Here is an 18470-nt window from a genome sequence, read left to right as displayed (position 1 = left end):
GAGCTGGCCAGCAGAGAGTGCTCTGAGCACTGAAACTCAGAGGAGAGAGTCTGTCTCCCATATCTGCTGATAGACAGTAACAGAATCACCAGAAGAACAATCTCTAAACAGAGTCAACAATAACAACTAACTCCAGAGATTACCAGATGGCGAAAGGTAAACGTAGGAATCTTACTAACAGGAACCAAGACCACTCACCATCATCAGAACCCAGCACTCCCACTTCTCCCAGTCCAGGGCACCCCAACACACCCGAAAACCTAGACCCAGATTTAAAAGCATATCTCATGATGATGGTAGAGGACATCAAGAAGGACTTTAATAACTCACTTAAAGAAATACAGGAGAACACTGCTAAAGAGTTACAAGTCCTTAAAGAAAAACAGGAAAACACAATCAAACAGGTAGAAGTCCTTACAGAAAAAGAGGAAAACACATCCAAACAGGTGATGGAAATGAACAAAACCATACTAGACCTAAAAAGGGAAGTAGACACAATAAAGAAAACTCAAAGTGAGGCAACACTGGAGATAGAAACCCTAGGAAAGAAATCTGGAACCATAGATTCGAGCATCAGCAACAGAATACAAGAGATGGAGGAGAGAATATCAGGTGCAGAAGATTCCATAGAGAACATCGGCACAACAATCAAAGAAAATGGAAAATGCAAAAAGATCCTAACTCAAAATATCCAGGAAATCCAGGACACAATGAGAAGACCAAACCTACGAATAATAGGGGTGGATGAGAATGAAGATTTTCAACTCAAAGGACCAGCAAATATCTTCAACAAAATTATAGAAGAAAACTTCCCAAATCTAAAGAAAGAGATGCCCATGAACATACAAGAAGCCTACAGAACTCCAAATAGACTGGACCAGAAAAGAAATTCCTCCCGACACATAATAATCAGAACAACAAATGCACTAAATAAAGACAGAATACTAAAATCAGTAAGGGAAAAAGGTCAAGTAACTTATAAAGGCAAGCCTATCAGAATTACACCAGACTTTTCACCAGAGACTATGAAAGCCAGAAGAGCTTGGACAGATGTTATACAGACACTAAGAGAACACAAATTCCAGCCAAGGCTACTATATCCAGCCAAACTCTCAATTACCATAGATGGAGAAACCAAAGTATTCCACGACAAAACCAAATTCACACATTACCTTTCCACGAATCCAGCCCTTCAAAGGATAATAACAGAAAAAAAACAATACAAGGACGGGAACCACGCCCTAGAAAAAACAAGAAGGTAATCCCTCAACAAACCTAAAAGAAGACAGCCACAAAAACAGAATGCCAACTCTAACAACAAAAATAAGAGGAACCAACAATTACTTTTCCTTAATATCTCTTAATATCAATGGTCTCAACTCCCCAATAAAAAGACATAGACTAACAAACTGGCTACACAAACAAGACCCAACATTTTGCTGCTTACAGGAAACTCATCTCAGAGAAAAAGATAGACACTACCTCAGAATGAAAGGCTGGAAAACAATTTTCCAAGCAAATGGTATGAAGAAACAAGCTGGAGTAGCCATCCTAATATCTGATAAGATTGACTTCCAACCCAAAGTCGTCAAAAAAGACAAGGAGGGGCACTTCATTCTCATCAAAGGTAAAATCCTCCAAGAGGAACTCTCAATTCTGAATATCTATGCTCCAAATACAAGGGCAGCCACATTCATTAAAGACACTTTAGTAAAGCTCAAAGCACACATTGCACCTCACACAATAATAGTGGGAGACTTCAACACACCACTTTCACCAATGGACAGATCATGGAAACAGAAACTAAACAGGGACACAGTGAAACTAACAGAAGTTATGAAACAAATGGATCTGACAGATATCTACAGAACATTTTATCCTAAAACAAAAGGTTATACCTTCTTCTCAGCACCTCATGGTTCCTTCTCCAAAATTGACCACATAATAGGTCACAAAACAGGCCTCCACAGATACAAAAATATTGAAATTGACCCATGCATCCTATCAGATCACCATGCACTAAGGCTGATCTTCAATAACAAAATAAATAATAGAAAGCCAACATTCACGTGGAAACTGAACAACACTCTTCTCAATGATACCTTGGTCAAGGAAGGAATAAAGAAAGAAATTAAGGACTTCTTAGAGTTCAATGAAAATGAAGCCACTTCATACCCAAACTTATGGGACACAATGAAAGCATTTCTAAGTGGAAAACTCATAGCTCTGAGTGCCTCCAAAAAGAAACTTGAGAGAGCATACATTAGCAGCTTGACAACACACCTAAAAGCTCTAGAACAAAAGGAAGCAAATTCACCCAAGAGGAGTAGACAGCAGGAAATAATCAAACTCAGGGGCAAAATCAACCAAGTGGAAACAAGAAGAACTATTCAAAGAATCAACCAATGGAGGAGCTGGTTCTTTGAGAAAGTCAACAAGATAGACAAACTCTTAGCCAGACTCACTAGAGGGCACAGGGAAAGCATTCTAATTAACAAAATCAGAAATGAAAAGGGAGACATAACAGATCCTGAAGAAATCCAAAACACCATCAGATCCTTCTACAAAAGGCTATACTCAACAAAACTGGAAAACCTGGATGAAATGGACAAGTTTCTAGACAGATACCAGGTACCAAAGTTAAATCAGGATCAGGTTAATGATCTAAACAGCCCGATATCCCCCAAAGAAATAGAAGCAGTCATTAATAGTCTCCCAGAGAAAAAAAGCCCAGGACCAGATGGGTTTAGTGCAGAGTTCTATCAGACCTTCAAAGAAGATCTAATCCCAGTTCTTCACAAACTATTCTACAAAATAGAAGCAGAAGGTACTTTACCCAACTCATTCTATGAAGCCACAATTACTCTGATACCTAAACCACAAAAATACCCCACAAAGATAGAGAACTTCAGACCAATATCCCTTATGAATATTGATGCAAAAATCCTCAATAAAGTTCTTGCTAGCCGAATCCAAGAACACATCAAAACAATCATCCATCCTGACCAAGTAGGTTTCATCCCAGGGATGCAGGGATGGTTCAATATATGGAAATCCATCAACGTAATCCATTATATAAACAAACTCAAAGACAAAAACCACATGATCATCTCGTTAGATGCTGAGAAAGCATTTGACAAAATCCAATACCCATTCATGATAAAAGTCTTGGAAAGATCAGGAATTCAAGGCCCACACCTAAACATGATAAAAGCAATCTACAGCAAACCAGTAGCCAGCATCAAAGTAAATGGTGAGAAGCTTGAAGCAATCCCACTAAAATCAGGGACTAGACAAGGCTGTCCACTCTCTCCCTACCTATTCAACATCGTACTTGAAGTCCTAGCCAGAGCAATTAGACAACAAAAGGAGATCAAGGGGATACAAATTGGAAAGGAAGAAGTCAAAATATCACTTTTTGCAGATGATATGATCGTATATATACGTGACCCTAAAAATTCCACCAGAGAACTCCTAAGCCTGATAAACAGCTTCAGTGAAGTAGCTGGATATAAAATTAACTCAAACAAGTCAATGGCCTTTCTCTACACAAAGGACAAACAGGCTGAGAAAGAAATTAGGGAAACAACACCCTTCTCAATAGCCACAAATAATATAAAATACCTAGGCGTGACTCTAACTAAGGAAGTGAAAGATCTGTATGACAAGAACTTCGTGTCTCTGAAGAAAGAAATTAAAGAAGATCTCAGAAGATGGAAAGATCTCCCATGCTCATGGATCGGCAGGATCAATATAGTAAAAATGGCTATCTTGCCAAAAGCAATCTACAGATTCAATGCAATCCCCATCAAAATTCCAACTCAATTCTTCAACGAATTAGAAAGGGCAATCGGCAGATTCATCTGGAATAACAAAAAACCTAGGATAGCAAAAACTCAAGGATAAAAAAAACCTCTGGTGGAATCACCATGCCCGACCTAAAGCTGTACTACAGAGCAACTGTGATAAAAACTGCATGGTACTGGTATAGCGACAGACAAGTAGACCAATGGAACAGAATTGAAGACCCAGAGATGAACCCACACACCTATGGTCACTTGATCTTTGACAAGGGAGCTAAAACTATCCAGTGGGAAATAGACAGCATTTTCAACAAATGGTGCTGGCACAACTGGCTGTTATCATGTAGAAGATTGCGAATTGATCCATTCCTATCTCCTTGTACTAAGGTCAAATCTAAGTGGATCAAGGAACTCCACATAAAACCAGAGACATTGAAACTTATAGAGGAGAAAGCAGGGAAAAGCCTCGAAGATATTGGTACAGGGGAAAAATTCCTGAATAGAACAGCAATGGCTTGTGCTGTAAGATCGAGAATCGATAAATTGGACCTCATAAAATTGCAAAGCTTCTGCAAGGCAAAAGACACCATCAATAAGACAAAGAGACCACCAACAGATTGGAAAAGGATCTTTACCTATCCCAAATCGGACAGGGGACTAATATCCAATATATATAAAGAACTCAAGAAGGTAGACTCCATAAAATCAAATAACCCTATTAAAAAATGGGGCTCAGAACTGAACAAAGATTTCTCACCCGAGGAATACCGAATGGCAGAGAAGCACCTGAAAAAATGTTCAACATCCTTAATCATCAGGGAAATGCAAATCAAAACAACCCTGAGATTCCACCTCACACCAGTCAGAATGGCTAAGATGAAAAATTCAGGTGACAGCAGATGCTGGCGAGGATGTGGAGAAAGAGGAACACTCCTCCATTGTTGGTGGGATTGCAGGCTTGTACAACCACTCTGGAAATCAGTCTGGCCGTTCCTCAGAAAATTGGACATAGTACTACCGGAGGATCCAGCAATACCTCTCCTGGGCATATATCCAGAAGATGCCCCAACCGATAAGAAGGACACATGCTCCACTATGTTCATAGCAGCCTTATTTATAATAGCCAGAAGCTGGAAAGAACCCAGATGCCCCTCAACAGAGGAATGGATACAGGAAATGTGGTACATTTACACAATGGAGTACTACTCAGCTATTAAAAACAATGAATTTATGAAATTCCTGGGCAAATGGATGGACCTGGAGGGCATCATCCTGAGTGAGGTAACCCAATCACAAAGGAACTCTCACAATATGTACTCACTGATAAGTGGATATTAGCCCAGAAACTTAGGATACACAAGATATAAGATACAATTTGCTAAACACATTAAACTCAAGAGAACGAAGACCAAAGTGTGGACACTTTGCCCCTTCTTAGAATAGGAAACAAAACACCCATGGAAGGAGTTACAGAGACAAAATTTGGAAGTGTGATGAAAGGATGGACCATCTAGTGATTGCCATATCCAGGGATCCATTCCATGATCAGCTTCCAAACGCTGACACCATTGCATACACTAGCAAGATTTTGCTGAAAGGACCCAGATGTAGCTGTCTCTTGTGAGACTATGCCGGGGCCTAGCAAACACAGAAGTGGATGCTCACAGTCAGCTATTGGATGGACCACAGGGCCCCCAATGGAGGAACTAGAGAAAGCACCCAAGGAACTAAAGGGAACTGCAACCCTATAGGTGGAACAACAATATGAACTAAGCAGTACCCCAGAGCTCTTGTCTCTAGCTGCATATGTATCAAAAGATGGCCTAGTCGGCCATCACTGGAAAGAGAGGCCCATTGGACTTGCAAACTTTATATGCCCCAGTACAGGGGAACCCCAGGGCCAAAAAGGGGGAGTGGGTGGGTAGGGGAGTGGGGGTAGGTGGGTATGGGGGACTTTTGGTATAGCGTTGGAAATGTAAATGAGCTAAATACTTAATAAAAAATGGGAAAAAAAAAGAAAGAGGGACAAAGAAGCAGCTGCAGAGAGAGCAGAACAAGCAGGTAGGCTTACCATGGGACAGAACAAGTCTTTTCTTAACAGCAAGGCAGGCTTAGTCTTACTAAAGAGGACAAAGCTTTCTTCTTATAGACTTAGGCTTAATTCATTTTGCAATAAAAGGATAGAAGCTTTTTCTTTCTCTGTGCAGTAATGATTACAGCTCATTTTTCATCCAGAATGAGTGAGTTGTTTCTGCACTGGCACTTGGGTTTTTGCTCCATATGCATATGTAAGTATGGATGCGTGTATGTAAGTATGCAATTAGGAAATAAGTAGCTGGGCCCAACTAAAACGCATAAAGGTGTAAATTGTATATGAATGCATGTAAGTTTATGTATATTTGCTTGTGTAAAAGTTTTTCATTTTGCAAGTGACTCTCTTCTCCTGGTTCAATGAAAGTTTATTGTTCCAAACCTGCCTCCTGCCTGACAGGCAAGAGGTGAGGCTTCCAGGCAAGAGAGGAAAAAAGCCCTCACAATTAATCCTTTACTTGATCTCCTGCTGGGAGGCTACAGTTGCTAATCACCCAAGCCAGTGGGTTTTTAACCTCAGAATAAGCAAAAAAGTTATTAGGATTTTTTTTTTCAGAAGCCAGCAGCTTCAGCATTCGGCATAGAAAGCTTAAAGACCAGAAACCATCAGTCTTTAAGCTACTTCTACGTTCAATGCTATGTCCTGCTTCAAACCATTCCAGGCCAGGGAGGCTCCCGGCATGAGACTACTAGCGTTTGTGTATGTTGATGCTTTTATGTTTTCTATAATTCCAAGGAGCCAGTTGCCTTTACAAACCACCATCAATCCCTGCTACTGTTGTATAAGGGTTTTACTTTTGTAAGCCCTTCTCCTGCTGGTATTTTGCAGGTCCCCAGCCAGGGGAGCCATGAGCCGAGGAGGTATAGAAGAGGATCAGCATGCATGGCCATCTATCCATGCAGCAGACTTTGTGGACAGCCTTGTGTCCCTGCCTGCCTCTGTACAATTGTTTGGCAGTGGGGTGTTTACAGCTCTAGTCTACTGTTACCAAACTAAAATTTTAGACTGAAGGTACTTGTTTAAAACAGATACACAGGAGATTCTCTTTATAAGGAAGATGTGGTATAAAGTTCTGTGTACTGGGGATCCAATTCGTTTACCCATCCCTGTATTTGCTAAGCCACTAAACTCTCTGAAGATAGTCAGGCCTGAAGGAACACCCTATACCCTAGGCAGCTGTAGAGCATCTGAAATCCCTCTACCTAGGTGAACCCTCCAGGGCAGGAAACAGGTTTGCTGATTTTCCACTCTGCCTTACACAGATTGAGAGACAGAAGCACTCAGGAGGGATGTTCAAAGGATTTAGCAACTTGGTGGTCTGGCCTTACCCAGCCCTTAAAGTGCTGCAAGAGAAGATTGGTGCTAGTAAGATGACTCAGTGGGTAAAGGTACTTGTCAAACAAGCCTGACAACCTGAATTCAATCCCCAGATTGGGGAACACACATAAAGATGGAAGGAAAGAGCCAGCTTTGAAAAGTTGTCCTCTGACCTCCCTAAAAGTTTTTGTTTCCTTTTGTTTTTTTAAAAAAGGGTAGATAGGCTCTAGCCAGCAAAGGCAGAGAGAGTGACACCCAAGTTGCTGTGGCCAGTGGCAGTTTGCTTCCCAAAGATGTAAACAACTGACCATCGCTGCATGTCATCCATGGAACTACCTGGATGTGTGAATTGATGAATAAGACGTAGGATTGATAGGATGGAGGGAAGATAGATGGTGAGAGAGATGGCAGAGGGATGGGTATGTGGAAGTAGGAAGACACTTGGGCAGAGGAATGGAGGTTCAGTGGAAATCTCTGAGGGGAGATGGATGGGGTAGAGGGAGGTCTGGATGGGAAAAGTCAGGTGATAGAAGCACAGTTGCACAGAGGTGGGGCCGGTTAAAGCCCATCTGTCCACACTGACCTGGATGCTCCTGTTCACAGGAAATTTCCTGGTCCCCTACATCATCATGCTCATTGTGGAGGGGATGCCACTCCTGTACCTGGAGCTGGCCGTGGGACAGCGCATGCGGCAGGGCAGCATTGGTGCCTGGAGGACCATCAGCCCCTACCTCAGTGGTGTCGGTATGTGGGATATTTTTTCAGGTCCTGACAGATTCATGTTCCTGGGCATCACAGGTGTGCAGGTTGCTGTGCATGAGCAGGACCTGTGACTGGCTGGACTGACAGCTTGGCAGGGGCGGCGGGGGACGGGGGGGGGGGCTGCCATGGAACTTAGACAGAGAGGGACCTGGATTCTGACTCCCAAATACAGCCCCTTGGGAAACTGCCACCTCAGGGCATCGCCTCTCTGGACCTCAACGGGATTCTGTGAGTGGTTGGACATGGATTCCGGACACAGAAACATTCATTCAGTCCCAGCCACCTACCATCTGAGAATGTAAACAACTGTCCTTTGCTTAATGTGTGCCTGATACTGACATGGCAGTGTGTGAGCTCATTTCATCTTCACCACCCCACACAGGGAATTTGGGGCACCTTAAATGTGCCAGAGTTTGGAAGCCGAGGCACTTATTTCTACCAGGTGGCTTTACTTCTCACCATGCCCTTTCAGAATGGCCTCCATTTGCTATCCTCTGATACCTCCAAGAAGACATGGTTCACCTCCCCTGTAAAAGCCCAGGAGGTAGGGGCATCAATAGCCACAGTTATTCTGAGTAGCTTCCCAGAAAGGGGAACAATTACTCAGGAGCAAGGTTGGGTCCTCACTGTAGAATAGGAGAGAGAGCAGCTGAGTCCCTAGGAGCACTTATACCCACTTGCCAGGTTTCCTCTCTGTGATGGTGACACTGATGTATTCCTACCAAGACCTAGGTCATAACTTAAAAATGGTTCAGTGTACATGTGGGATGGCAAGAGCTAGGAACAGTGCTTCTTGAGGCCAATTTCAGACCACTCCAGAGCAACTCTCTCTACAGAGCTATCCTAGTCTTTTCACAAGTCTGACTAAGGCAGTGGGTCTGGTTCCCTCCATACCTCATGTCTCTGCTACACTCCATTTCTCCTGATAACAGAGGGATGAGTTTGGCCCCAGTAACTCATCCTTGTCTAAAGGGAATAATTGTCACAGCAGGCAATAGATGGTTCTCCTGGGGCTTATATCCTTGTTCTGCTGGGTGGTCTTTGTTTTTTATTAATGGGAACACTGTCATGAAATGGCCCCATAGGCTAATAGGGGGAACTAGTTGATAGAATTAGGAGGTTTGGTACTGTTGGGAAAAGTGTGTTATTGAGGGTGTGCTTTGGGGTTTCAAAAGCTCAAGACACTTCCAGTGTGTCTCTCTTCCTGATGTCTTCAGATCCAGGTGTAAATCTTGTCTGTGTGCCACCATGCTTTCTGCCATGACAATAATAGACTACACCTCTGAAACTGTACACAAGCCCCCATTAAGTCCTTTCTTTAATAAGATTTGCTATGCTCATGGTGTCTCTTTACAGCAATAGAACTAAGATACACATCAAGCACAGAGCCCAGGACCTAGCACTTAGTTGTCAAAGAAACATGAGAAGTTGGGGAAATTAAGCCTTGCAAACCAAGTCACGGCTGTGAGGTCACGTTTAGAAAAAGCCTAGAGGGGAAGTATTCCTGCACTCGGTGGTCTCCTCATGTCTGTCCTAGGGATCTTTACAGGTTGGGCTATTCACACTTCGTTCACAGCATGGACTTCTTGTTCCTTTCAGGCATTGCTAGCTTGGTGGTCTCGTTTTTGGCCTCTGTGTACTTCAATGTCATCAACACCTGGGCTCTTTGGTACCTCTTCCACTCCTTCCAGGTGAGCAGAGAAGTAGGGGAGAGGATACAGGCCTCTAGGAGGAATGTAAAGGTTTGTGGATTATAACTTAAAGGGAGCCTGGAGAAAGGCATACTTCCAAACATCCATTGCACTTCTGATTCTGATGTTCCACATTAAAGGGAAAGAAACTTCCCTAAAAACAAAGGAGAGAGAGGGTAGGGGTGGGCAGTTGGTAGCTGTCTGTGGGAACATCTAGGTCAGAGCTGGCCCCACATCTACTAGATGGCATACTTGGAGCCAGGGTTGTGAGTGCCATGTGGGTGCTGGGAATTGGACCTAGGTCATCTAGAAGAGCATCTAGTGTTCTTAACTGCTGAGCCATCTCTCTAGTGCCATCATTAACATGTACTGACCATCCTAACAATGCTGCAAGAGCTTGGAGTTTAAGCTCCCAGTTTAGCTATTTCCGTGATGGTAGGTCAGAGTTCTCTTGTTGTACATGATCTGGTCACTGTCAAGATACTAGTAACAGAGACTTCTAGACCCATAAGAGAGTGTAGTAGTCCTCAAAAACCACCTGCAGAATTGCAATAAGTAGCAACCCTTAGCTTTACTAGAACACAATAAGCTAGACACTAACTTTTAAAGAGAAAAGGTTTGTTAATTTACATCTTGGCCTCCGGTAAAAATGAAGTTTAGCAGAACATTATGGCCTAAACACATATAGGAGGAAGTGCCAATGAAACCAGAATAGAAATTGAGAAACAGGATCACTTAGCTTCTCAACACCCCAATGACTTCTTTCTTAGCCCCACCTCCTAAAGGTCCATAGAACAGTCTCATCCAGGAGACACAGCCTCTGGGTATGGATCTTCAGGGAATGTTCAATGTCCAAACCAAACTAGTCATCCTCTGTGCCATCCATACCCCCTGATAACCCAATTCCTTGTCAGCCTCAAAGACTGCAACCATTTGCCATTAGAGAACCAGCCTCCTCCTCTTCTATCATCCCTCTGCCAAGGCTATATCCCATCACTGCACCAAGTCCTTGACTTTCCCCTTAACTCCGTTGATTCTCACTTCATTCCAAAGGATCCCCTGCCGTGGTCTGTCTGCCCACTGAATAGTAATCACACAGGCTACGATGAGGAGTGTGAGAAGGCTTCGTCGACACAGTACTTCTGGTACAGGAAAACACTCAACATCTCACCGTCCATCCAGGAGAATGGAGGAGTGCAGTGGGAGCCAGCGCTGTGCCTCACCCTGGCCTGGCTGATGGTCTATCTGTGCATCCTGAGAGGCACCGAATCTACTGGCAAGGTGAGCTGGGGAGCATGATTGTGCTGTTCTTGGATGACCGTGGAGAGACGGGTGCCATAGTATTCACAGAGGGCCATGGAGAGGAAAGCATCTGTCCTAGTTAGCTTTGACAGTCAGCTTGACACAAGACCAGAGTCACCTAAGAAGGGAGTCACAGTTGAGGGGTTTCCTAGATCAGATTGGCCTGTGGGCATGTCTTTAGGGGATTTGATTATTATTCTGTTCATCTTGAATCAAGTTTATTCACTTGATTACTTCATCAATTTATAAACATGCTAGTGTCTAAAGTCTCTAATTTATATAACATTATGTTAATAAGTCAATGATGATGGCCTTATTAATTGATGTAAGAGGCCCAGCCCACTGTGGGTGGCACCATTCCCTGGTAGGTGGTCCTACATTGTATAAGAAAGCTAGTTAAGCATGAGCCTGAGAACAAACCAGTGAGCAGTATTTCTTAATGACTTCTGTTTCTAATTCCTCCTTGAGTTCCTGAACTGACTTCCTTCAGTGATGCATGGTAACCTAAGAGTGTCAGCCAGATAGATCAACCCTTTCCTCCCCTAAGTTGCTTTTGTTTAAAGTGTTTTGTTATAGCACAGAAGGGAAACTAGAAGGAAACTAGAACGATGGTATTCACAGAGCCATAGAGAAATGGATGGCATACTGGACTAAGGATGTATTCACAGAGCCAAGGGGAACATTTTAAAGGTAAATGTGGGGAGGATTATACATGATATTTAAAGACTGAAGTCCTTGAGCACAAGGACTTACAGCAAGAAACACTTTAATCGCAGACTGAACCTAGACAGACCTACATGACACATTTCCGGGTCCTTTTTGTTTCTGTTGTCTTTTGTGACAATGACTATCAAGCAGTCATACATAAGAACTCTTTTTCATAACCCCCTGGCTTTCTTTATGTTAGAAGTAATAAAGGTGACCCTATTTTTATCCTAAAAACTTTCAGATCATGTAAAAGGATTTTGGTACTTTTTTCAGTTGTTACCAGTTGTGGGCAGACTCCTAAATCATTTGATCTAAAGACTGTGCCATGATCCATGCAGCTAGCATCTTCCTAGTGATATAAGCAGGTGTATGGCTCTATATTCAAGTTAGCTGTGGTGTTCTCTGACAGGAAAGCATTAGGCTCCATTTAAAAAGAAATTCCCTCGAATGAGTTGTTTTAAAGAACTCACAGGATTTATATTATTGATCTATCTTCACATATTTTAGAGATTCTGTGAACATAGTAATCTTCATATCAGTGATGTATATTGGTAATGTCAAGTGGACTTTTATGCCTACTGTTGCAGAGCTATTTCCTCCCAACTGAGGCTGACTCTGCTCTGGATTCCCACAGGTGGTCTATTTCACCACGTCACTGCCTTACTTTGTGCTCATCATCTACCTGGTCCGGGGCCTCACACTCCATGGAGCCACCAATGGCCTGGCATACATGTTCACACCTAAGGTATGGGCTGCAGGAAAAAAGTCTTAAGGGTGCTGCTACCCATTTTGGTCCCTTTTGGTACGCCTGGAAATAATCATGGTACAAGGAAGAAGAGCTATAACCAAGGAAGATGGTGTAAGCTCAAGGCTGGGGCAAGGGCGGTGGATGCTCTATGAGGCTGGACCACCTCCCCTGACGAGTCACTCTGGACCCTACACACTGTAGAGCATCAATTCCCCTGTCTGTGCCTTCATACACGTTGGCCTCCCCAACGATTGTTTCTTCCATGTGCCCATTATGTTCCAAGTCTCACCCAAAGTCCTGTCTAGACGCCTCACTAAGCTGATGATCGCAGATGCCACTCCAGTCATGTCCCTTCTCTGTCCCCATGCTTCCTTAGACCCTTTCCCTACAGGTTGCAATGATCCTTTCCTTAACCTTCTCTCTCCAGGCCAGTGTTCTTCAATGGAAATAGATCATATTATTTATTTAGCAAATTTTGTGCCTGGAGACAAATGTCTGTAGCAATCCTTCTGGGGACTTCTTTGATGTGACAGCTCTCAGACCTAGGGGACCTTAAACCCTTAGCTTTGTGGTTTTCTAGAATTTATCTAGCAGCAGAGGCAATTATGTAGTTTTCAACTTTTCTCAGCTTTGACTGTCTTTGAGACCTATTCTCCCTACTCCTACTCTTCTCTTGGAAATCTTTAGCTTCCCTGTGACTGCTGCAGTGATGGCCGTGGTGATGTTATTGTCCTGTGTCCTTCTGACTCTGCTGTCACTTCCACAATCACTTCTTCCTGTCCCCCCTCCATCCCACTCTAATAATGATGATGAAAAACTGATGTTGTATGATCTTTCTGGGAAGATAGAACAAATGCTGTTCATCTTAAATATAGCACCAACAACATACCAAAGGAAGAATTCTGTCCAAAGCCAACTTGAACCATTCATTTATTAAGGCTACGTACAGGATCATGGATGATTCAGAGGAAGCTGTAGCACAGGAGAAAACCACCCCAGCATAGGCAGTGTCGCATAACAGCTACATTCTCAAAGCATTCTACACAACTTGTCTCTTCTCTCCAGCAAAATTAATCTTGGGGAGTGGGCTTGTGAATCTGTTAAGTTTCAGGGGCCTCTTGAGACCTTGTTGGTTTTATTTACCTCCTGAATCTCAATGAACCACCCTCTAGAGGGAAATGTTTCATTTAGGAGGAAATAGCTATACAATAGGCAAGAAAACTTTACACAAGAGACTTATGAGGTCTAATGCTGCAAGAGAGTAGCACAGCTAACCCAAAAATGGTGCCAAATACCTGCTTATATAGCCAGAGAAAGAGTGTGTGTTTGCATCGATCACGACAGTTATTTTGTAATTGAAGTACTGTTGCACCAATAACAGGCTGCCTCCCCTGACAGAGTATATTAATTAACTAATTAACTTTTATGTACATTGATGTTTTGTCTGCATGCATGTCTGTGTGAGAGTACTGGATCCCCTGGAACACGGGTTATAGACAGTTATGTCTTGTGCAACATTTTGCAGACTGCCAGCAGTTTAAATAATGACACAGAGAATTCTAATATAGTTTAAAGCTTAGGCCTTTTGCTAGGCAGTCTCCTAACTACCATTTAAACTTAATCTGACTATTTGAGCCTGCAACCCTTTACCTCCCACTCCACTCTGATCCATGTCTGTTCCCCTCTGTGTCTGCTTTCAAGTTTCCTGCTTCAGCTTACCTCCCAGAATCACTCTCTCTGCCCAGAAGTTCCACACTGGAACATCCTGCCTCAGCTATTGGCCACCAGATTTATTACAACTAATCAGCAGCAAGACAATACATCTCTAAGATTGCCTTTAGGCAGGCGAGGAAGGACAAACATTTACAAAAATAAAGCCTGTGATGGGCCATAAAATGACAGTACTAAGATCCTGCCAGCACTTACAGTAATCAGCAACTGAAAATACAGGGATACACCTTCACACAGTGTGAATTGAGGTTACCCCCAATAGCTATGAAATGCTATGTGGGTGCTTGGAATTTAACCCAGGTCCTCTGGAAGAGTACCCAATGTTCTTAACTGATGAGCCATCTCTCCAACCCCAAGAGGCCTTCTTGGCCAGTAGAGAAAAAGTATTTTCCCTCTGGCATAGATGAAAATGGCTGCTAGGATTCAGCCAGGGTTGTGATGGAAAACTGTCCTAGGAAGCTGTTTGAAACAGTCATGGCTTAAACAAGCGCCTTCTGCATCAGCGAGATAGAGACTTTGGCTGCAAGTGGTTCTGAGGCAATGCAGCTTCCTCAGAATGTCCAGAGCATCTGAACTAGCATAAGGGCAGTCTGTCTGTTTTTTGGCTGATAATCTCTATTAAAGAGAATGAGGCATCTGGGGAATGCCTAGTATCTTTTAAATCAGAGACTACTTTACCGGGCATTTAGTGATGTGTTTCACTACCAAGATGTTGACAGCTGTGGAAGTTGGAGAAGTTGGGAGGTAATTTCTTCCCCCTCTCTGAACCTACTTGTCCTGGGAGAGGGAGTTGTGGATTGGGGCCCAGTATTCCTCAGTCCTATCCCTCTTGGCCTTCCAGATTGAGCAGCTAGCCAACCCCAAGGCCTGGATCAATGCAGCCACGCAGATCTTCTTCTCACTGGGCTTAGGGTGTGGTGGCCTGATTGCTTTTGCCAGCTACAACGAACCCTCCAACGACTGCCAGAAGCATGCCCTCATTGTGTCTGTCATCAATAGTACTACTGCCATATTTTCCAGTATTGTCACCTTCTCCATCTATGGCTTCAAGGCCACCTTCAACTATGAAAACTGCTTAAACAAGTGAGTCTAAGCTGTCCCTCAGAGTTTCGGGCCTCAAGTGGGAAGGCAGGGCCCCTAAGCTGGTGGTGACTGGGAAGGGCTAAGTTCCCAGAAGTCAAGGGGTAGACAAATGACACCAACCACTGTTGGGGGCTACAATGTGAGGTTCAGTTATCCTTTCTCAATTGCCAATGGCTGCCTTCTACCAGCAGCAGAAACTGGGGGGTCATAAAGTTACCTGCCTTGCAGGGAATAGGCAGTTTAAGGTGGCCCTTGCATTGAGCAGAAAAAGGTATTCAGCAAACAATGCCGGTGCCTTTGGTCCCATTCCCCATCTCAAGTGTAACCAAGACCTCTCTAGAGGTCCGAGTCTCAGAGACTACACAGTTTACTGTCTGTGGCTTTCCTTAAACAGAAGACCATCTTTCAGATGTTAAGACGTCCAGTAGGATGATTACTGACCATAAGTAGCTATCTCTACAGTAGACTGAAATTAACGGAAGTCAGTGTACATTCAAACAATTTGAATATGAATTTAACTTTAAGTGATTCTGAGGTTAATTGGTTACTCAGTGGCATTAGCCATATTAAATGTGATGTTACATTTCTAACACTCCATCCAATTTCATCAGACATTACTGGCCAAGATATTAAGCAGCCTCATTATAGAATCAGGGTCCCTATCCTCCATCTCTGCTCAGACCTGAGACTTCTGCACAGGCATCCAGAGTTGTCTACCTCTCAAAGGGTCATTAAGCAAGAATCTTCAGTGAGACCCTCAGAGTTATCAGGGCCTTTTAGTCGTGAAGGTCAAGATGGTGGTCTGCTCTGCTCTGCAGGGTGATTCTGCTGCTGACCAATTCTTTTGACCTTGAAGATGGCTTTCTGACAGTCAGCAACCTGGAGGAGGTGAAGAACTACCTGGCATCTACTTACCCAAACAAGTACAGTGAAGTGTTCCCACACATTAGAAACTGCAGCTTGGAATCAGAGCTGGACACGGTAAGAGGCCTGGGAAGGGTGGGGACTGCCTCTCTCCACAGTTAGTTCCTAAGAACCTGCAAGAACCTTTACGCTGTCCATGAAGATAGGAAACTGGATTGTCTTCCCTGACTCAGTGATGGGGGGACAGGACTCCTGCTCTCCCAGCTGTTACTTGAGATCATTCTTGTTGGAAAGCTCTCCTGGAGTCTCTGAGTTTTTCTCTCCTTTCCTTCATCTTTTGAAGTTTCAAAACCTCAGAAAAGGCACAGACGATAAGGTAACACACACACATGCACATGTCATATCTCAAATGCTGAAACTTTTGTCATTTAGATACAGAGAGAGAGAGAGAGAGAGAGAGAGAGAGCAAGCTGAGAGCTGCTTACATTTTGATCCACAGGCACAAGGCAGAGAAGAGAGCTAAACTGGGGTTTTAAAAGCTCAAAGCTTGACCTCCCCGTGACACACCTCCTCCAATGATACCACACACCCCAATTCTCCACAAACAATTCCACCAACTGAGAACCAAATGTTCAAGTATGTGAGCCTGTGGGGGGGGGGGTCACATATTTGAACATTTTAAGTTAATTAATTTTAAGTCAATTCTGTATTGCCTTTTCTCTCCTTCCCTTATGTTAGGAAATAGAATAACTGTCCCAAAGGCATGTTTTGCCCAAGGGCATGGAGCCCAAGCAAAGCCCAAGCAACCATAGACTGACCCTTCCAATTTTTTCACAATGATGAGAAAACTGGCTAACACAGAAGTTTCCATAAAAATACAAGTAACAAAACATATTCATGATGTGTTGTTTGAATGAGAACGGCCTGCATAGGCTCACATACTTGAATTCCTAGCTGTCTGTCAAATACTTGTGGATCAGGGTGTAAGCTCTCAGTTACTGCACCAGTACCGTGCCTCCCTGCTGAAATACTCCATGCCACGATGCTCATAGACTCTGACCCTCTGGAATGGTGAGCCCCAAATCAAACACTTTCTTTTATGACCTGCCTTGGTCATGGGGGAGAAAAGTAAGCAAAAGTTGGTACTAGAGTGTAGGCGATCACTGTGACAGGCCTGGCCATGCTGGAAGAATGTGGAGGAATGCAGAAGACCGTGGGGCTTTGGACTGGGAAAACTATTAAACTCTGTAAGAGGGGCTCAATCGTTCATCCTAGTAGGTAGGAGCTTGGAAGACAATAAATAGTGCTGAGATCAATGTGAACTATGAAGTCCCAGCTCAAGAATTTTCAGGGGGAAACAATACTATTTAGTAACTGGGCAAGAGACCGTTATGTTATTTGGCCCATAATGTGGCTGGGTTTTGCCCTTGTTCTAAGAACCTGCCTGAGAGTAAATTGAAGAGTTTTGCACTAATTTTGTTATCAGAGGAGACTTCAAGACATTCTAATATTGACTCTGTTGCATGATTATTAGTGATTATTCTCATGCAGATCTTCAACAAACATGAACAAGTGGGACAAAAATACAAAATCTATAGTTTTCAGAGACAGTATGGCCTTATCGGAAGAGTGGTGTCAGAGGGAGAAGACTTTGGGTTCCAAAAGCATAGGCCATTCCCAGTGTACCTATCTCTGTGTCGTGTTTGCAGATCAGAATGTAAGCTCTGAGCTCCTGCGGCATGTCTGCTGCTTCTATGCTGGGCATGGACTCTAACCCACTGCAGCTGTGAGCCTCAAATTAAAACACTTTTATAAGTTGTCCTGGTCACGATGCCTTTTTATAATAATAGATAAGTAACTAAGACATCATTTTTCAAAGTTTTTGAGTTTTATTATTGAAATTTATTTGTGCTTTATTTATTATAGGCACTTAGAGCTCTAACTTATTCCCATATGACTCATTAGTTTTTTGTTAATTCTCGATTTTTCTTTGACCCATTCACCAGTCAGTGATGAATTGTTTAATCTCCATGAGTTTGTTACTTACTAGAGATGCCAGTTTTCAGTTTCCTTGCACAGTGGTCAGAGGAGGTGCAGGGTTAGTTCAGTCTTCCTGGATTGGGTAATATTTGCAGGATGTGTCCTATTTTAGAGAAGTTCTCTGTACTGCTAAGTGGAATAGACACATTCTCTGGGGTTTGGGTAAAATATTCTGTAGAATGCTAACATCATTTGATGTATTTTAACATTTAATTCTGACATTATTGAAATCATCTATTAATGGTTTGATGTTAATCTGTCTTTAATTTTAGTATAATTTTTATGAAATTCATTCACCAGAGTTTGGTGCATACATATTTGAGATAATA

At 43.0% G+C, this 18470-nt stretch overlaps 1 protein-coding gene across 1 annotated transcript in view; it reads left to right on the top strand.

Annotated features, from left to right (window-relative positions):
* Nucleotides 1-18470, top strand: part of Slc6a20b (solute carrier family 6 (neurotransmitter transporter), member 20B) — a 38716-nt gene that overhangs the window by 12594 nt on the left and 7652 nt on the right. The window contains 6 exon segments of the mRNA NM_011731.4: nucleotides 7816-7956; nucleotides 9574-9665; nucleotides 10719-10946; nucleotides 12310-12420; nucleotides 14996-15237; nucleotides 16056-16218. Coding sequence (NP_035861.2) covers nucleotides 7816-7956; nucleotides 9574-9665; nucleotides 10719-10946; nucleotides 12310-12420; nucleotides 14996-15237; nucleotides 16056-16218 — 977 coding nt within the window.

The sequence above is a fragment of the Mus musculus genome, chromosome 9, assembly GCF_000001635.26.
Source record: "Mus musculus strain C57BL/6J chromosome 9, GRCm38.p6 C57BL/6J".
NCBI lineage: Eukaryota > Metazoa > Chordata > Mammalia > Rodentia > Muridae > Mus > Mus musculus.
This window is presented reverse-complemented; position numbering and strand designations above follow the sequence as displayed.